The sequence below is a fragment of the Thamnophis sirtalis genome, unplaced genomic scaffold, assembly GCF_051295495.1.
Source record: "Thamnophis sirtalis isolate CommonGarterSnake01/CBP01778 unplaced genomic scaffold, rThaSir2_p1.2 scaffold_10, whole genome shotgun sequence".
NCBI classification, from domain to species: Eukaryota; Metazoa; Chordata; class Lepidosauria; order Squamata; family Natricidae; genus Thamnophis; species Thamnophis sirtalis.
This window is the reverse complement of record NW_028261390.1, coordinates 25178179-25198902: the sequence shown is the minus strand read 5'-3', so window position 1 is coordinate 25198902 and position 20724 is coordinate 25178179. Positions and strand designations below refer to the sequence as shown.

At 37.8% G+C, this 20724-nt stretch overlaps 1 protein-coding gene across 7 annotated transcripts in view; it reads left to right on the top strand.

Annotated features, from left to right (window-relative positions):
- Nucleotides 1–20724, top strand: part of TRIM2 (tripartite motif containing 2) — a 62269-nt gene that overhangs the window by 31364 nt on the left and 10181 nt on the right. For 5 of the 7 annotated variants that reach the window (XM_087724287.1, XM_087724290.1, XM_087724291.1 and 2 more), the window contains exons 2-9: nt 1828–2009; nt 5147–5384; nt 9375–9526; nt 11942–12122; nt 13748–14471; nt 16689–16792; nt 17931–18098; nt 19770–19938. In XM_087724287.1, coding sequence (XP_087580413.1) covers nt 1876–2009; nt 5147–5384; nt 9375–9526; nt 11942–12122; nt 13748–14471; nt 16689–16792; nt 17931–18098; nt 19770–19938 — 1870 coding nt within the window. In that variant the 5' untranslated portion in view covers nt 1828–1875. The remainder of the gene's footprint in view (nt 1–1827; nt 2010–5146; nt 5385–9374; nt 9527–11941; nt 12123–13747; nt 14472–16688; nt 16793–17930; nt 18099–19769; nt 19939–20724) is intronic. The other 2 variants (XM_087724292.1, XM_087724293.1) reach the window with 1 other exon arrangement.

Sequence of the window (20724 nt, the reverse complement as noted above, 5' to 3'; positions counted from 1 at the left end):
GTATTCTGTATCAATGAACATTAAAGGAATGAGTATCTAAGATATATTTTTTTCCCAAAGGAGGTTTTTTTCATAATTATTTCATGCAATCCTAAAACAAAAACTACAAAAGCAAAAATTGCTATTATCCTTGCATTTTTCTGTGTTTTTCATACTAAAAGGGGCTTTATTATACTATTTTATTCTGTTATATAGTTTTCCACAAGTAGTTATTCCTGTGCTAGGATTTGCTCTTATTGAATTCAATAAGTCGACTTCTCCAGTGTGCTGAGTAAAGATTCTCTCTCAGCACACCGAGAAGGAGCATGTCAGGTAAGACCAACGCCCCTTTTGTTTAAAACTAACCAGTTTAATTGGAAAAAAAAACATTTGTGGGGCCTAGTTTAGAATATTCTAGGCTGCCTGTTCCTAATGTCACTCAATGTTCTATTGCCATTGTTGATGGATACGGAGTACTGGAGCAATGCTGGATTCATATATTTGTCTAAGATAAAAAAAATACAAAGGTGTATTTACCAAGTAATGCACAACCTGTTCCATCAACCTGTTCTTTTTCAACAGTGTTCTGATACTAAAATTGTACTTGGCAGTGGTATGGAACAATTCAGTCAAAGAATATATGGCAAATATACAGCAAATTAAAAATAAAGCTGACAAATTGTGACATGATCTATTCGCTCCCAAAATGGTGATTGTGGCTAAGTTATAACAATATAGGGCATTGTATATTGTTTGAGCATTATACTAGAAGACTCTGGAGTAAGACCAATTTTAAAAAGTTATGCCAAATTTAGAATATTAACAATTCCTCTTCCATTAAGCATAACAACTTAGGACAAGTGTATCTATTTTTATTACTTTAACTTTATATATGACTATATATGAACTTTATGTATGATTACTATTTGAAAGTATTACAATTAAATCAATAAAATTAAATAACATTGAACACCTGGATAAACAGATCTGACTTTTACTAAATTTCTCAGATGATAGCAAGCATGTATGCCTAGAAAGAGCCTTCCATAGCTTTGGAAGCCACATCTTTGCTTTAGCAATAGCACTTAGATTTGTATACCGCTTCATAGTGCTTCTACAGCGCTCTCTAAGCGATTTACAGAGTCAGCATATTGCCCCCAATAATCTGGATTCTCATTTTACCCACCTCGGAAGGATGGAAGGCTGAGTTAACCTTGAGCCAATGAGATTTGAAACTGCGAACTGCAGCTAGCAGTCAGCTGAAGTAGCCTGCAGTACTGCACTTTAACCACTGTACCACCTCAGCTCTTTGAAGGACTACCAAAGAAAATCAAGTGATCATTTGAGAGTAGTTGCTTTAAGAACTTATTGGCAGATGCTATATAAATCCTCCTGCTAGTTTTAATCACTGGCATAACTCCTTTATAGGTTGTTGCTGATAGTTCCCATTATAGATGCTGAGATTTGTATTTAAGTGAATGGGTCACATTTTTATTTCAATACGTTATTTCATGCAGTTTTTCTGGCACTGCGGCAATCTATATTTCGATTTTTTTAAACACAATTTCTATATTAATTTCTAGAGGAAAAATTGCTTCGGGTGACTTCTCTTTATGCAGACTACTCTGAGATTGTTTTTAATGTAATGCAGTTATTAGCAGCTGCCCAGATTTTTGATAAAAGAATGGTACAGTTGTGTGCTGCCTTACTTCTAAAGGCAAAAAAGAACAAATGTGCCCCATGTTGCAGTAAATAATTATTCAGTCAGGATAAAGAGGTTTATTGTTAGTAGGAATTACATATTTATTTAATTTTAAACGCCTTGTCATTTTTAAAAAAATATTTCAGCAGTGTGCAGGGTGAAAAAGAGCAAGATCCATATGTCAGTGGTCTAGGATGGCCAGTGAAGGCTCCAATATCCCAAGTCCTGTCGTGCGTCAGATTGACAAACAGTTTCTGATCTGCAGCATATGCTTGGACCGTTACAAGAATCCCAAAGTGCTCCCATGCCTGCATACTTTTTGTGAGAGGTAAGTTTCCAATCCATCCATTGAATTTGTCTGGGTTGCCATGTCAATGACTTCCCAGGGTTTTAGGTTTATCTTTAATACAGAAATAGTAAATTGTCAGTGCAATAGAAAGGTTTTCCTAAAATTACATAAAGTAATAATAAATAAAAGAATAAATGCTCCTTGGCTCTTTTTAAGTTATCATTCCCTTTTTGTTGCATTTTCATGATGCCATTTATCCCTTGACCATTATAAGTTCCTTGACGTGAAATAAATCATACTTAGTTAAATAAGACCGTAGAAAATGACTATTCTATCTTGGAGGTCAGTTGCATTGATGGTAAAGTTTGTTTTAGATACTTAGAAATGAAGCCTTGGCAACTGTTTTGCACTTAAAACTTAGTTTATTGTCAGTGTACAGTACTGTTGTTGTTTCTACCGTGTTTCCCCGAAAATACGACAGGGTCTTACTTTCTTTTACCTACAAAATATGACTTGGGCTTTATTATGGGGGGAGGGATTATTCTTTTGGGGTTGCTGGGTGGCTGTTCTCTTGCGAACGGGCTTCCAAAGAGCCGGGCACAGCCTAATGGGCGAATGGCTGTGTTGCGCTGTCGCAGCAGTGCAACACAACAGCCATGAAGCGACCATGCTTATGAGCAGCCACCCGGCAAACCCTCTTTGCATCCGGGCACAGTGCCATTCACTGACCTAGGGGTATCGCCAAGCCATGTGAGCGCCTGTTCACCGCCGCCTGGCTCCCACGGCTTGGCGCCTTCCAAATGCCAGTGAATGGCTGGAGAGGGGGGTTGCACGAGCAGCTATTCTGCTCTCGCTCACCCGCCTCCCAGCCTCACGATGCATTGCCCAGCTCTCATTACGGAGCCAAGGCACCGCCGCCGCCATCCCAGGCTGGCTTTTTCCGCGGCTTCCAACCCGAGTCTTTCGGCAGTGGCCACTCTTGGCACACGCTCTATGGTTGTGGGCCAGCTGCCTGCAGAGCATACAACCATAGAGTGTGCACCCAGAGTGGCCACTGACGAAAGATTCAGGTTGGAAGTCACGGAAAAAGCCAGGCTGGGATGGCGGCGGAGGTATCCTGGCTCCGTAATGAGAGCTGGGCCATGCATTGTGAGGCTGGGAGGGGAGGAGCGAGAGCGGAACAGCTGCTCGCGCAACTCCCCTCTCCAGCCATGCAGAGTGTAATTCACTGGCATTTGGAAGGCACCAAGCCGTGGGAGCCGGGCAGTGGTGAACAGGCGCTCACGCGGCTTGGTGATACCCCTAGGTCAGTGAATGGCACTGTGCCCGGCTGCAAAGGGGGTTTGCTGCGTGGCTGCTCATGAGCATGGTCGCTTCATGGCTGTTGTGTTGCGCTGCTGTGACAGCACAACACAGCCATTTGCCCATGAGGCTGTGGCCGGCTCTTTGGGAGCCTGCTCACAAGAGAGCAACCGCCTGGCAGCCCCCCTCTTCAGCTGGGCACAGCATTGCTCACCAACCTAGTGGTATCCCGAAGGCACCAAACAACGCAATCACCTTTCCCTCCCCCCAGGTTCCCGCGGCTTGGCACCTTTGGGGTACTGCTAGGTTGGTGAGCCGCGCTCTGTCTGGCCGGAGGTGGGGGGGTTGTCCAGGGGGCTTATATGCGGGGGAGGGCTTATATTTTTGCCCACCAGAAAAATGTGGCATGGCTGTATTATGAGGACATGTAGTATTTTCGGGGAAACATGGTATGTTACATGGAAATGAATGGTGATTTTCTTGCATTAATTTCCATACAAAGAAAAGCTACATCTAAATCATATCATACTGAGAATATTGTGAGGATATTGTAATTTTACCTGAAAATAGAACTAAATATTTTCTAATCTGTGTGTTTCATCTACAAGGTTTGATAGTATTTGCAGTTTTTAAACAATGAATACAGATCATATGTTGAAAACATAATTTTTCTTCCTATAATATTTAGAACAGTCTCTGCAATTTGCGTTGTATGATACGAAATCTGTTCAACTTTAACTGTATGCCTTTGGCTATCACAGGCAGATTTTAGCTTTACCTTTAGCTACCTGGGCCAATTTTTACCTGTGGGAAGGAAGAGGATTTAAGCCTCTTTGTGACCCTTGGTAGACTGGGAAACAATGCAAAAAGGTTTAGGCTCTAAGGCAGCTTCTCTCAATCTGATTATATGCAGGTGGTTAGCATGCTGGCTGGAAGCTACGAGACATCTCAAAGGCACTTTGGAGTATGTTCATCTTTTGAACATTATGCATGTGTGGATATGGCTATTAGAAAATATTTATCACACAAAAGCACAGGAATATCATAAAATATTAATATGAGTTCTTATATACTGCAAGGATACCCTGAGTATAGGGTTGTTACATTTTTAGGATGCTATGTGACCTCTGGTTTTGACTTTCTTTGGAGTGCAGAAAATCTGAGTATATGAAAAATTATTTTCTTTGATTCCTTCAAAGACACCTGCCTTCTGTTTCACCTTTTAAAGGTCTGCAGTATTTCATTACAGGTAATCCTCAGCTTCTGACAGACCAGAATCACCATTATACGTTGTTAAAGTTGTAAATCAAGTCAGAGTCAGTTTTACAACACTTTTTACCATGACTGTTGAGTGACTCACCATGGCGGTTAAATGAGTCACACGGTTATTAAGTGAATCCAGCTTGCCCAGTGAGCATTTTTGGCCACAAATTGGTTCAAATGACTTCAGGATGCTGCAAGAGGTCATGAACCAGTTGCCAAAACCCTAAATTGTGATCATGTGACAGTGAGGGTGATGTGACGGTCATATGTATGAGTACAGGTTATAGCTTTTACCCAAGCCTTTTATAACTTTGAACTATAGTTAAACAGTCGTAAGTTGAAAACTGTTGGCGTATGTTGTCAGGGAAGTACAAATGTTAAATGGTGAAGAGTTTGCCTCTTTTTGAGATGAATTAGAGTACAGGTGTCAAACTCACGTCGTCATGGCAGCGTCACATGGCATATCGGGACTTTTCCCTTCTTCGGTAAACCGAGCGTGGGCGTGGCCAGCACGTGATTCATCTGGCCCGGGAGTTTGACAGCCCTGAATTAGAGATTGGTAATATGAAGCAATACTAATGATTATAAATTTTTTTTGTTATCCTCACTAGGTGTTTACAGAATTACATTCCAGCGCATAGCTTAACCCTTTCTTGCCCAGTGTGCCGCCAGACATCTATTCTTCCAGAGAAAGGGGTTTCTGCACTGCAAAACAATTTCTTCATCACCAATCTAATGGATGTCCTGCAGCGAACTCCAGACAGCAGTATTGAGGAGGCTGCCATCTTGGAGACTGTCACAGCTGTAGCTTCAGGAAAACCACTTTCCTGCCCTAATCATGAGGGAAATGTAAGTGGATTTCATTCCTGTGAGATTTATTGTTGAAAAGAATTGGCATGAGTGAAAAATTATTGCATTATATATAAAATAGATTGTATTATTGGAACGATCTCCCCGTGGAGATTCGTACCCTCACCACCGTCCAGGCCTTCCGCACAGCCCTTAAGACCTGGCTAGCCCGTCAGGCCTGGGGACAAAGATAACTGTCCCCACCCGAATGATGAATGAATGTTGCTTATTATTTTACTTTATGTTTTGTATGTGTTATTGTTTGTATATCCCTTCCCCTCATTTTATGTAAGCCGCCCTGAGTCCCCTCAGGGAAAAGGGCAGCCTATAAGTGTTAATAAAACCCTAAAACCCTATTAATATTTTATGTTCCATTTTGGCCATATATTTGCAGAGATACAGATATTAAATGATGCGAGTTGGAAGAATTGTGTGCATACACATGAGAGTGTTATATGAATAGTTTTGGAATATAATCTTGATGTTTTCCTGACAGATAGTCCTCTTTTAGGTAGTGTTTCATTTAGCAACTTCACAATTACAGAAATGAAAAAGTAACTTGAATAGCAATCCTTGCATTTATGTTTCTTGTGGATCTGAAAAGCAAAGAAAAGCTGAAGGAAGACTGCAACCACCGCTGTGGTTTCAGTTAATGACAGCTTTGCTTAATGACCTAGTTACTGGTACAAATTATGACTGCTAAACAAGAACTACCTGTATATTTTGGTTTTATAAATGCTTATTGAAAAGAGCTAAGACATTAATGAAATGTTTTACTAATGTTCTTTAATTGCTCTTTAAATTAGTAATTATATAACTCAATTAATTTGCTTAACCTTAGTGGAATAATTAAATGGATTAATTAAATGCTAACACTAATTAAATTCTATTGATTCCAAAGATGAATTACTTTCTTTATATCTTTATTTCATAAATTGCTGTATTTATTGAAAGACAAAGTCCATCTCCTCCATCTCTGGGAATATTTTCATACCTTTGGTCTGGATCATCATTGTTCATAATATATTTACAGAATTTTAAAAATATGCATACACAAAACCTCATTATATAACTGTTGCAACTAGGTATGGGAAAATAAATACAATTTCTTTCTCACTGTATCAGTAACTGTTCTAACACTGTATCTAGTATTTCTGATAATATTAGTAAGAATAAAACAAATGCACATATAAAAAAGGGACTCTGGCTCTAAGTGAATTATCTGGACAGTGTGTTATTTTTATAGTTCCACTTGAGCTGTCAGACTGGTTTTACTGCAGATATATTAGCCAGCATAATATTGCATGCAAAATGTGCCAAGGTAATATAAACAATAGGATAACCTTGCTGCACAAATTGGAAGACATTGAAATCTTGGAAGTCCTTGAAATTATAGCCAAGTGTTTTAGCCTTGGCAATGTCAAGCTAGGTGGGCTTCAACTTCCAGGATTCCCTAGCTAGCCACTGGCTGGCTGCGGGAATTTGGGAGGTTAAAGTCTACTCATCTTAAAGTTGCCAAGGCTGAGAAATACAGCTCTAGAGCTACTACAATATACTTGTATCCAATAACAAAGGCTGCGATTTCAGAGATAAAAATAGAACATTTCTTGTTTCTTTCACTATTCCAAGCACTTCAGTTATTTATCATTAGGCACTACCTTCAAGCATCACTTTACCTTCTAGAAGTAATTCATAGTACTTTGAATCTCTCCACAAATAAGCACCCTGATGTGCTTCATTGGCAAAGATGTTTTAAACCATCACACAAATTGTGAATTGGAATTCTTCATACCCAGCTTGATGCCTCTCCCCAAACTGCTGGCATATTTCCTCTTCGCACTGGGTAGACCGGGCTGAAGCCACGCTGGCCTGATGTTTTCTCTTTGCAATGGGTAAACTGGGCCGAAGTGATGCGGGCCGCCCCCTTACATTTTCCAGAATGGCCCCACGGGCCGATCCGACCACATTGCAGGCCAGATCCGGCCCACGGACCTTGTGTTTGACACCCCTGCTGTAATCCATCTTAGGGATGGTTCATCTGAATTGTTCCTCTGTGGCATTTAGAAGAAACAAAATATTTTTTAAAAAAATTCTGTACGTGACATGATTTTTAACGCCTCTTTACTCATTGTAGTTCTTTCTTTTTAAGAAGGTTAAACAAAACTACATTAATATGAAATACTGTAAGCATCATTTTGATAGATGAAATACTTGTTTCTTTTTCTATTGAAGTGTGAGAAAATCTTGGCAGTACTGGCATTCCCACTGGTGTAGTTTATTTTAATCTGCTCTTGCCTGATAAATATGGAAATTGATGCACACATTCTGAATCTGATAAACTTTAAAATGTCAACCTAAGCAATTTATATTACTTTGCCGTTAAATGTGTTTGTGCCAGAAATATGGGCCTCATTAAATGCAAAGCTGATACCATTCTGATTTGTATTGCAAAAGGTAGCAGTAATGCTTCAGGAATTTATGAAGTAACTTAATACTCCTAAAGTGCAAGACGTAACGGTTTTATTCAAAGCTGAAGAATGGAGAGAATAACTCACTGAAGAGTAATTTGTTATGCTGCAAATAAGACACTCTTAAGATTGTATTTGTATTTATATAAGTATGGGATAATTTTCAATATTATTGGATGTTATTATGCATAGCTATTTCTATATAGTTATGCTAACTATGCTAGGAATGGTAATGGACCAACAAGAAGGGGCAAGCAAAGAACATGCTGGTGTGATAACATTAAAGTTAAACATCAAACAATGGGGGGGGAAACTGTGCTTGAAAGGATAGCATGGAGAGCATTTGCCTATAAAGTCTCCAAAAGTTGGACACAACTAAATGGTTAAAGCAAGATACTACTAAAACTCCTGTGTCTCCGTGTAACATTCAATTGGGTAAAACAATGCATCCATAGAGCAACATTTTTTAATCAATGTATCTCAAATGCAGGGGTGAAATCAGCAGGTTCTGAAGAGGTTCTGGAGAACCGGTAGCGGAAAGTTTGCGTAGTTTGGAGAACCTGCAAATACAAACCTCTGGCTGGCCCCAGAGTAGGGTGGGAATGGAGATTTTGCAATATCTTTCCCTCAGGAGTGAGGTGGGAATGGAGATTTTGCAGTATTCTTTCCCTGCCACATCCACAGAACCGATAGTAAAAAAAAATTGAATTTCACCACTGCTCAAATGGTGTAACTTAAATAATGTATCCAAAATTCAGGGCCTATGATTCCCATGAGGTTGAAATTTGGCAAAGCTATGACTGCTTCAGTCAGTCATGGTTGTCTCTGATGTCTATGTGCATTGACCTATGCATCATAGCTACAGTATTATTTATCCTTCTTATTTTCTTTAGTTCACCCTCTTATTGGTATTATGATGATTATTCTTTTGCTATACACCTACATTGAAAGCTTCTGCACTGCAATGATTGAAAAAGAACATTCCATTTTCAAACGCTTTGAGGATGTAGTATCTGAAAGAGCTGAGAGAATACTCAATCTATAACATGATTAAACCCTCCCAGAAAATGCTTCTCTGCCCCAGAAGAAAAAGAGGAAATTACTTTACCTAAACAGTTGGTAAAAATTAATGATCAAATTAAAGCTCTATAGCGTGTGCCCCAAACTCATGTTGCTTCCTTCATCCACTTTTAGCTGTGGACATCAGAACTGTTCCAAATATTGCCCACTGTTAACAGAAGGAAGAGAAGATGACACACATTGCGAATTTTATTTACATAAATTAATTATAAATATATTAAAACTCATTCAGTTTGCTTTTTTCCAGGCCCTGCTTTTTTGAGTGTTCCTGGAAGATGCATTCCTCAGAATTCAAGTGCAGCCTTTTGCTAGAGAAATATTGCATGTCTTTGGTGTAAAGCAACTTTGCATTAAAATATATCATTCAAAGAATTAGAAATGTTTATTCAAACCTCAACACTGGCATTCTAATAAGAATACATGTTTCTTTATTTTTAATCAGTTGATGGAGTTTTACTGTCAATCCTGTGAGACAGCCATGTGCCAAGAATGTACAGTAGGAGAACATGCAGAACATCCAACAGTCCCTCTTAAGGATGTAGTAGAACAACACAAGGCTTCTCTTCAAACACAATTAGATGCTGTGAACAAAAGGTGAAATGGTGAAACATTTCCTGGTTATAGAATTGCATGTTTGGGCAATTTTCTTCAGCTTGAAACCTTCCATATGAGTAATGGTTATATTTTCCAGCGCATGGGTCTGGGAATTCTAAAAGTTTGAGTGTCACCTAAGGAGCATCATATTGGACAAGCCTTTTCTGAAACACAAAAACAGAAAATTATTTATGTCCGTTTGAAAGTGTTACTTGTACATTCTTGGGAGAATGTTCAGATACTTTTACTTCCTAGGCTTTTCACTTTCATGAAGATTTTAAATGTTATAAAGTGCAGTAATAATTATCTGGCAGTTGAAAATGAAAACTATCAACCTGAATTTATTACACTTATTTTTACTTTCTTTGTTTAGAGAATAATCAACTAAATTCTTAGGAGACATTGGCAGTAATGTTAGGCCAAGTTTTTTTTTTTTAAGTTTTAAAAAACATCTTGAATCCTTAGGGTTCTCTTATCTACCTAAATTTTCTAATTGCAGTTTAAAATAGCAATGCACAAATTTAATTGATTAAAGGGTTGTATCAAATTTTGAGGTACATTCTAAAAATAAGTGGAAAAAGGCAGGATTTGATCCAGAAATAGTAATTTATAGGTAAATAGTAAATTATAGTACAAAAAAGGACCAAACCTTTAATCCTATCTGTCGGGACCCACATAAGAAAAAACGATGGGCAACTTTTTGAACCCCTAATTTAAAAGTTTGTCGCAAAAAATGCAGAAGTTTCATAAACAAGCCAGCATATTGTAAAACATATTGGCTACCTTTATATGTAAACATAGACCAGGATTTTTCAGGATTTTGGCTCATTGGGAATGAGCAGCATGCTGTTGTTTGCTGCATAGTTATTCCCTTTGGTTTCTGTTAGCAGGAGTAGATAAACAAATCCAGATGGTTTGATATGGGAGGACAAACCAGATTTCCTAGTTCCTTGTAATGATATGTTACAGACAGAACTATCTGTTTTTGTTTAATTTCCATGCTGACAGGAAGAGGCCAGTGGAATCAATTATGTATTGTGTCAGTGTTCCAAATACCATGCAGAGTTAAATCAGAGTCGAAGGCAAAACTATGCTTAAAGTTCCAATTTAATAAGACAGGCATGTTGGCATCATGCTGTGGGGTTCCAACTCTGGAAATTACATCAGAATCCCACCCAGTTAAAAGTTCATGATCTTGTCCCCACACCCACAGTCCATCACATGGTCCAATCTTCATCTTCCACGCTGGCCTCTCCACCCAGCTGTTTCCGGTCAGGTGTGAACGAACGGAGACAAAGGATGACCTTGGCTTCTAATAAAGAATGAAAAACAATACATTGCACAATCTCACTCCTGTCTATTCCCCCCTCCCATCAACTATACTAAAAAAACAGCATAATGAAATAAGAGAAAGTGTGGCAGGCCAAAATTCTAAAAGGAATATAAATGCCGGCCTGACATATTGAGCATAAGGGTGCTTCTTGTGCTAAGTTAATGGAAATTTTAATGAATTGTAGCTTACAATTGCAAGTGAAATAATTCAAGATTCCTTTAGAATTGACAATATTTGTGTTGTCTGAAAATTATACTAAGAAAATTTTTTAAAAAGATGTGTATATAAATTTGCATAGTCCTGAAGATCACCAAATTTGTTTATGCTTCACATTTTGCTCTAAGCTACAGTTTACTGAATGTTTACACTTAATAGATACTAAGGTATAATCAAACAAATTTTGCCTTAGAATGATTTGTAAATCCAGCTAATGTTTGTGTACAGCTCTTAACATGGGAAAAGTCAGCATCCAAGTTACATTTATATCTGTTTATTGATAAATATTAAATATTACTCATGGAAAAAATGATATTTCTCACTAGAAAGAATGGAGAAGCAAATATAGAAAGATCAAAACTGTAATACAGATAGTCTTTGACTTATGACCACAATTGTGCCCAAAAATTATGTTGTTAAGTGAAGCATTTGTTAAGTGAGTTTTGTTCTATTTTACAGCCTTTCTTGCCACAGTTGTTAAGTGAATCACTGCAGTTGATAAGTTAGTAACACGACTGCTAAGTGAATCTGGCTTCCCCATTGATTTTGCTTTTCAAAAGGTTGCAAAAAGTGATCTCATAACTTTGGGATAAAGCAACAGTCATAAGTATGAGCCAGTTGCCAAGCATCAGAATTTGAATCACATGAACACGGGGAATGCTACAAAGATCCTTAGTGTGAAAAATGGTCCTAAGTCACTTTTTTCAGTGTCATTGTAACTTTGAACAGTCACTAAACGGGACTGCTGTAAGTTGAGGACTACCTGAACATTGCATTCAAACATAACATTTAACTATACATCTTATGAATGTTGAAGGATAGTTGTAGCATTGATATTTGAAATGTTAACTGCTTGTTTTTAATAGGCTTCCAGAAATAGATACTGCATTGCACTTCATATCTGAAATTATCCATCAACTGACCAACCAAAAGACCAGCATTGTAGATGAAATTCATTCCACTTTTGATGAACTCCAGAAGACGTTAAATGTTCGCAAGAGTGTGTTGCTTATGGAACTGGAAGTGAATTATGGCCTTAAACATAAAGTAAGAGTTCTGTTTTCATCATTGAACATTTTACAATACAATAGCAGAATTGGAAGGGACTTTGGAGGTCTTCTAGTCCAACCCCCTGCCTAGGCAGGAAACCCTATACTATTTCAGACAAATGGCTATCCAGCATCTTCTTAAAGACTTACAGTGTTGGGGCATTCACAACTTCTGGAGGCAAGCTGTTCCACTGATTAATTGTTCTAACTGTCAGGAAATTTCTCCTCAGTTCTAAGTTGCTTCTCTCCTTTATTAGTTTCTACCCATTGCTTCTTCTGCCTTGGAGAATAGTTTGACTCCCTCTTCTTTGTGGCAACCCCTGAGATATTGGAACACTGCTATCATGTCTCCCCTAGTCCTTCTTTTTCTCGGTTTCTATTGACTGTATTACATCGTTTGGAAAAATGACTGAAATTCGTATTTCCTTTAATGAAGGAAACCATAGAAAATAGCAAATGTGTCATAAAAATAACCATCCCAGGGAAATTTGACTTTTTCCAGTTCATTGTTATTATGTTGAAATAGTGTCTTGTACAAACAAACAGCTTCAGAAACATTGCTCTAATATTGTTTTAAAGGAAGCAGTAATTGGAGATGGCCTTAAATGAATATTTTTGTTGGATTTTCAGGGTTTATGTATGGCTGATAATTTTGAAAACCAAAAATTAAAGCATTTACCCAAATGGTACCAATAGTTTATAATCTGATTTCATTATATACAGTGCTTTATAGCACAAAAAATAAAAGCCAAATGTGTTTTATAATTATTTGGAAGATAAAAATGATAATAAGTAAGCAATAGGTCTTGAATATTGGAACAATATGCCTATGTTTTCAATCCTTAGCATGCATTAAAATTTAACGATATGTAAATAGATATTTTACAAGTATTATAAATACTTGTAAAAATTGTATTGTAGAGTCGAATTTTTCCTCTCCACTTAAAAAGGCGGTTAGTACATGTTGAAAGGATGCTAACGGCTGTTTAAAAATACTTACTTTGATGTCCATTCCTCTCTACCACTTAAATTTTAATTCTTCTTGCTTGCATATGGAACTTCCAGTTGGATGTAGTATTGTGGCTAATTACATAAATTTAATTCAACATATATCTTCAAATCATGGGAAATAAAGAAATATTTGCATTGCTCAACAGATTTTCATTATAAATATGCAGAAATGCTATTAAACACATTGTAAGTAGTTTGAATGTGTGTTTAACTTGTTGACTTGTGTGGCTTGTATACTAGGGGTTGCAACTGACTTTTCCTGGGTTCAGACATAAAAGTAATTATGACTATAAGGCAAAATTGGTCACAAGTCTACAATTTTTCCTAAGTGGATAAAAAGCATGTGAATGCTGAGCAAATCTAGTGAGAAGTTTCCAAATTGGTTGGTTGTTGTTCTTTGGGAACTCTTTTTTTTAACCCTGCTACAACACAGATTTTTTGTGACGCTGTTATTTGGTGTGTTTTTACATTGAGACCAACAAATATGTGATTTTATCCGGTTTTGCCCTATTCGATATTTCTCTGAGATACTGAAACTTGCTGATAGATGTGGTTGTTTGTTTTATTTCTTGGAACTTCGGTGAAATAACCATAGTCTTTGCTTTTATCAAGGTCTTGCAGAATCAGCTTGATACTTTATTGGAGGGACAAGAAAATATTAAGAGCTGTAGCAATTTTACCGCCCAAGCTCTTAGCCACGGAACTGAAACAGAAGTGTTACTTGTTAAAAAGCAGATGAGTGACAAGCTAAATGACCTGGCAGACCAGGAATTCGCTCTTCAGCCCCGTGAAAATGATCAACTGGATTTCATAGTAGAAACAGAAGGATTGAAAAAATCCATTCATAATCTTGGTACTATTTTAACCACAAATGCAGTGGCTTCTGAAACAGTGGCCACAGGTGAAGGACTTAAGCAGACTGTGATAGGGCAACCGATGTCAGTCACCATCACAACCAAGGACAAAGATGGTGAGCTCTGTAAAACTGGAAATGCTTATCTCACAGCTGAGCTGAGCACACCTGATGGAAGTGTGGCCGATGGAGAGATACTTGATAATAAAAATGGCACTTACGAATTTTTGTACACTGTCCAGAAAGAAGGGGACTTTATTCTGTCTTTGAGACTGTACGAACAGCATATTAAAGGCAGCCCATTCAAACTCAAAGTAATTAGGTCAGCAGATGTATCTCCTACCACTGAAGGAGTTAAGAGACGTGTTAAGTCTCCTGGCAGCGGCCATGTGAAACAGAAGGCTGTAAAGAGACCAGCCAGTATGTACAGCACTGGCAAGAGGAAAGAGAACCCCATTGAAGATGATCTAATCTTCCGAGTAGGTAAGAAGTGCCTGTTTTAAATTTTCATGGACTGCTGCTTATAGCTGCGAACAATGCCCATAATATTATTTATACTTGTAAGGACTTTGTCTTGTTACAAGGATTTCCTTGCTAGTTGTCCATTGTAAATAATCTTTTCTCCTTTCATTCCCTTTGGGCAGTTGCACCTTAGTACTTTGGATCAGTTAATGATTAGTTTTGTGTATGATTCTTCCCATGATATACCATATTTTTTGGACTATAAGACCCACCGGAGCATAAGATGCACCTAGATTTTGAAGAGGAAAAGAAGGCAAAAATAGCTCCCTCTGTTCTGTTTTTGCCCTCCTCAGCTGCCAAAAGCTCTCTGTATGCCTCCAAAACCCTCTGCACGTCCTGTTTTTGCAAAAAAGGGTTCGCTTTTGGCCTTTAAAACTGTCCACATTTCCTGTTTTTGCCCTCCCCAGACCCCAGGAGCACTCTGTAGGCCTCCTAAACCCTTCACATTCGTTTTCACAAAAACTGACCTGTTTTTTGGCAAAAACAGGACATGTGGGGGGCTTCAGGAGGCCCAAAACAGGGCTGTATTCGGTCTATAAGATGTACAGACATTTCCACCCATTCGGGGGCGGGGGGGAGTATGTCTTATAGTCGGAAAAATATGGTAATTTGTTCCTGAGGTTAGATAAATATATTTCAGATGCTGCTCAAATTCAGTGAAATTACAACAATGTTGGTATTTCATTTACTGCAGTTTTCCAGGCCTTTTAAGCGGTCTACATATCCTTTGGCAAGAATTCTTGCCATACCACTTTTCATTGTGAGCTCAAGCAAACTGTTATATTTTATATATAATTTTTATACGTAACATAAGTTTAGTATCCTGTTCCTGAAATTTACGTTTCTCTTTGAATATACATTACTTAATATGTGTCCCTTGTCCTTTACAACCAGCCTATGTAGCAACCATGAAAAAGAGTTGTTAGTTGCAGAATTGTCAACAAGCTATTGTTAACAACTTCAGGAGTTTTTAATGAAAGAAAAGAATAATAGTATGGCATTTGGAAAGCCTTTGGGAGATTTCAGTATAGGTGGTCCTCACTTAACAATGGCAGATGCGGCCAGAATTTCCATCACTGTTACATCATTGTAAAGCACAATGTCACATGACTGCACCACTTGGTGACAGAAATTCTGGTTTCTGTTAAGTGAATCACTACAGGTCATGAAAGGAGGACATGATGTAATCAACATTTGCAACCTTCTGCCAGCTCCCCCATTGACTTTTCTTGTAGGAGGTCAGCAAAGAAGATTGCAAATGGTAATCGTGTGATCACAGGATCCCATGTTACCCATAACCAGATGAGTGTGGTTCACTGTTTGGCTATAAGTATCATTCATTCAGCACCATTGTAAGTTTGAACATTTGCTGGACAAGTAGTTGAGTTAGGACCACCTAACAATTTTTGTTTACATTTTTTAATAATGACCTTTCTCTCATATAACTTCCCATTATGGCACAGCCTCTCTGAATTTTTTTCTCAGATCTTACAGAGGCACACAAACACATAGGAACTTAGTTGTTGGAGTAGAGAAAATATTAGAGATTGGGTTGGCATCCAATGGGATGACATTAGAACAGGGATTTCAAACTCAAGGCTCGGGGGGCAGATTCGGCCAATGGAGTGCTTAGATCTGGCCCTGGAAACAGCGAAGGATCAGGCCACAGTGCCTCTGCCAGCGCAAGTGGAGCTTGTGAAGGCTGCATGTGTCCTCTTGGGCTCTGGTTTTTTTTGCTGGCAGGCGGTTGAAGGAGGCCGTCACAACTGAAAATGCCGTTCGGAAGCCTGTTTTCGCTGGCAGAGCGCTCAGGCCACCAAAGGTATACATTACTTACTACTAATGTGACTTACATGACTTACAGTATTTTTTTACACTTATGACCATTGCAGCATCCCAGTGATCATGTGATCAAAATTCAGACACTTGGCAACTGACTCACATTTATGATGGGTATAGTATCCCAGTGCCATGTGATCACATTTTGCAATCTTCTGACAAGCAAGGTCAATGGGAAAGCCAGATTCACTTAACAAGCATGTTACTAACTTAACAATTGCAGCGATTCATTTAACAACTGTCACAAGGAAGAGTGTAAAATGCAGCAAAATTCACTTATAACTGTCTCACTTGGTAAGATAAATTTTAGGTTATCTTTTCTATTTTGTTTTGTTTTAGGTACCAAAGGGAGAAACAAAGGAGAATTTACAAATCTTCAGGGAGTAGCTGCATCTACAAATGGAAAAATATTAATTGCAGATAGCAATAATCAATGCGTACAGGTTTGTTTTTGGTTTGTTTCTTCATTAAAACTTTTTTATTAAACAGACCTGATAACATGTATTAAAGAAATATATATCTAAAGTACCAAAATTGCAGGGATCATGGTTGTTGATACTGTGGAATTAATAATTATGTTAAATTTGAAATATAAGTTAAATTGGAGGTATACATTAAATTTTGCTGAATCCCAAGTGTAACTAGGCTAGTCCTGGCCAATATGTAGAATTACAATATATATTTGCTGTTCTATACAGATAGCCCTCAACGTATGACTGGTCACTTAGACATCCAAAGCTATGTACAACAGTAGCTCTGTATCACTTACTGAAAATCCAAAGGCTTCAATCTAGTAGTTTCTAATAATATAACCAGTTTACACAATACTAGTATCTTCCAGCACATGTCCTTATAACAATAAACAATATATACGTAATGGTGTAGGATTTATTTTTGGGCTGGACATAAATAGCCCGCTGCCATTGGTACCAGACTTGCAATTGCTCCTTGCTAGATTAACACAAGTTACTGCATATCATTAACTTTTAATTCAACCCACTCTTGGATCACTCATTGTGTTTCCATCTAATCTACGTCATGGGCTGTTGCTGTGAGCTTTGTAAAGAAAAGATGGATATAATGTAATAAATATAACTTACAACAAAATATAGTTGTGTGGCATCTTGTTCCCTAATTTTCTCCCTCTTCTCCCCCCCTCTCTCTCACACACACACGCACATGCACATTATTCAGCCTGCAGTGATCACTAAATATGCTCAATCTTGGTTAGGTTGTTTTGGGGGTTTGTGGTCCCATTTGTCTCTTTAAAAAGTTGTACTTTTACAAATTGTAGTTTATCTCCAAACCCAGCGACAGGTTGACTGTCTAAGCAAAAATACTTACTATATAGACAAAACCACAGAACATATTCATACACTTTGTAAATGTATGAGCTTCCTCTTTTCTTAAGGCAAATTACATGCATGTTTGGAGTATTTTCCTAATCCCAAATGGTAAGAGGAAGCAGAATTCCATATGCATGTTAAAAGCACATCAATGTTTCCCATATGTTTCAGTTTGATAACGAAAACAGTTGCATTTTATATGAAAGATGCTATGCTTTTTTCAAACAAATCATAGATATTTTCGACTGATGGCCAGTTCAAGAATCGTTTTGGTGTACGGGGAAGATCTCCTGGTCAGTTACAACGACCTACTGGGGTAGCTGTGCACCCTTGTGGCGATATCATTATTGCAGATTACGATAACAAATGGGTTAGCATATTCTCCTCTGATGGAAAATTTAAGGTAGGTTTAAAGTCAAAATGTAAAATCTAAGGAAATGTATTTTCCTTTTTAAAAATGAATAGTTAATGGCAGGTTGAAGCTGATAAAGGGATATAAATAGCAAAATGAGTATTCCTCATGTATTGATTGATGAGTGAGATTGCAGCTGTTTATTGTAGGACTAAGGGCAAAATGAATCTAGTAATTGTCAGGGTCTGATTTGCTGCTTTTTATTGTCTCGCATTAATTTCAGAATCTTCTCCACGTACATATGCTGCTATGAATACTTAGTTTGTCCTTCCTAGCATTATGAAAACACTTCATTTGAATTGTAATTGTGATCCTACATATATCTGGTAGTGATAGCAGTGATACAGCAGTGATACAGCAGTGATGTAGTGATAGCTACATCTGAATAGGAGTGTACAGTTAAAAGATTTCCTTAATATTGCTCGTTTGTGGAATACATAAAAGTTTCAACACAATGAAGACTAATCTCTCACAAAGGGTTTAGGAGACACAGCCTTTATTTTTTTTAAATGCCAATATTCTGTTTTTGCTTGTGATACAACACAATGAATTGAAGTTGCATATGAAGCTACCTCCCCCCCCCCCCCCCCGTGTTTTCCAAATGTGATTAGTCACTCTAGGAATTCTAAGAATTACCATTCAAATACATACATAACAGTGAAGTCAGGATATTTGTGCCCAACATTTAGTGGTCTAATGGCAGATTCATAATTAGTGAGTTGCACATCATGTTAAATGAAAAACACATGCGAACCACATTTTAAAACATGATAGAAAAGAAGCATGATCAGAAACCTCTGTGAAATTGAGTATTTTGCATGTATAGCAAATTAAACCCTGTTTAAGTTTCTTTATAAACAGGACAATAAAGAATGTAGACCTTTGATATAATCCAGATTTTTTTAATGCATTCTATAATAGACACTATCTCTTACCCCACCCTACCTCACAGGGGTTGTTTTTGTGAACAAAATAGGACAAGGAAGGAATATTAGATTTGCTTGCATCTTGAATTATTTATAAAAATTAAAAAGGCAGGATTTTAAAAATCTAATAAATGAATAGGTTCTTTAGCACTGACACTATTTATGAAGAAACTGTCCTTCAGTTCTGATGTCAATAATAAACAGCTTTAAAAGTCAACACTAGTTTAGAAATCAATGAAAATCTAACAAAGATGTTATGTCTTTCAGAATTTTATGCTCTTTACAGGTAGTTCTAGGGAATAATTCCCTATCACATGTTGGATCTGCTGAAGTTTCTAGACTTTTTTCAAAGGTTACAAAAGTATGCAAGACTTTTTCATTTGGACTTGTATACAAAATAAGAAGTTTCTCAGGCATGTATGTGTTCCTGAGAGTAGATACATTTATTGAAATAACAAGCGCAGCAACACTATTATATGCAGAAAGTTCGAATGTTCTGATTTTACTGACAATAGAGGAATGAATAGTGATGATGATGGAATTAGTTGCGATGGCCAAATTAATTAGACATGAGACTTTGTCTAAATTTACTGTTGCTTAGAAAACTCCTTATTGACTTTTTGCAGGAAACAGAAAAAAGATATGATGTATAATTTTGAGAATTAGAATAAAAATAGTAGATTATAGAGAAAATGTAAAAATAAAATAAATTTAATCTCTTTCTTTGCTTCCTTAGGCAAAAATTGGATCAGGAAAACTTATGGGGCCAAAAGGGGTTTCTGTGGATCGCAATGGACATATTATTGTAGTGGACAACAAAGCATGCTGTGTATTTATCTTCCAGCCAAATGGGAAAATAGTAACCCGATTTGGAAGCCGAGGCAATGGAGATAAGCAGTTTGCAGGTAGCAATTGTTGATTGATACATAATATTGTTTTACGTTCTTCATATGGTTTAATGGTGTTGAAACCTAGAGAGAACAAAGCTGAAAGATTCATTCATTACATTCTTAAAAATGTGGAACAATAAAGGCAGAAAATAAATATAAAGAATAACAATAATAGATACAGTAATATATGTTGTGATGTAATATGATATCTGCTTTAAATTATGCATAGCAGCCTATGTTTTTAGGCTGCTTTGCTTACCAGGCTAAGATTGATAAAGACTTTAACCATGTAAAAATCTGTCCAATACAAAAACAGGTTGGAATGGAGAGGGTAGCATCTTTGGCCCAGTGGTGGGCTCTGGATTCCGTTGCAACAGGTACGGTGCAAAGGGGCCGGGCATCCACCACATGAATTTGCGCAGCGCACGCATGTGTATTTACCACCTGTGATGCTCTGCAATGCTTCTGTGATGCTCCAGCTGTTCAGTGGACAGTCATGCAGGCGCCGTATGCTCCGTGCGCGTGCGGGAAGCCCCAAAAACTTCAAATACCGGTAAGGAGCAAGGGCAGGCAGGTGGGCCCTCCGGAGCACTGTACCGGAACGGTACCCGGTGCTCCTAGCAGGCACCTGTACACCCATACCAGGACGTACCAGTTGTAGCCCACCACTGCTTTGGCCATACTTATTGAAGATATCCTACATTTCTTTAAGCCAGTGTTTCTCAACCTTGGCAACTTGAAGATGTCTGGACTTCAACTCCCAGAATTCCCCAGCCAGCAAATGCTGGCTGGGGAATTCTG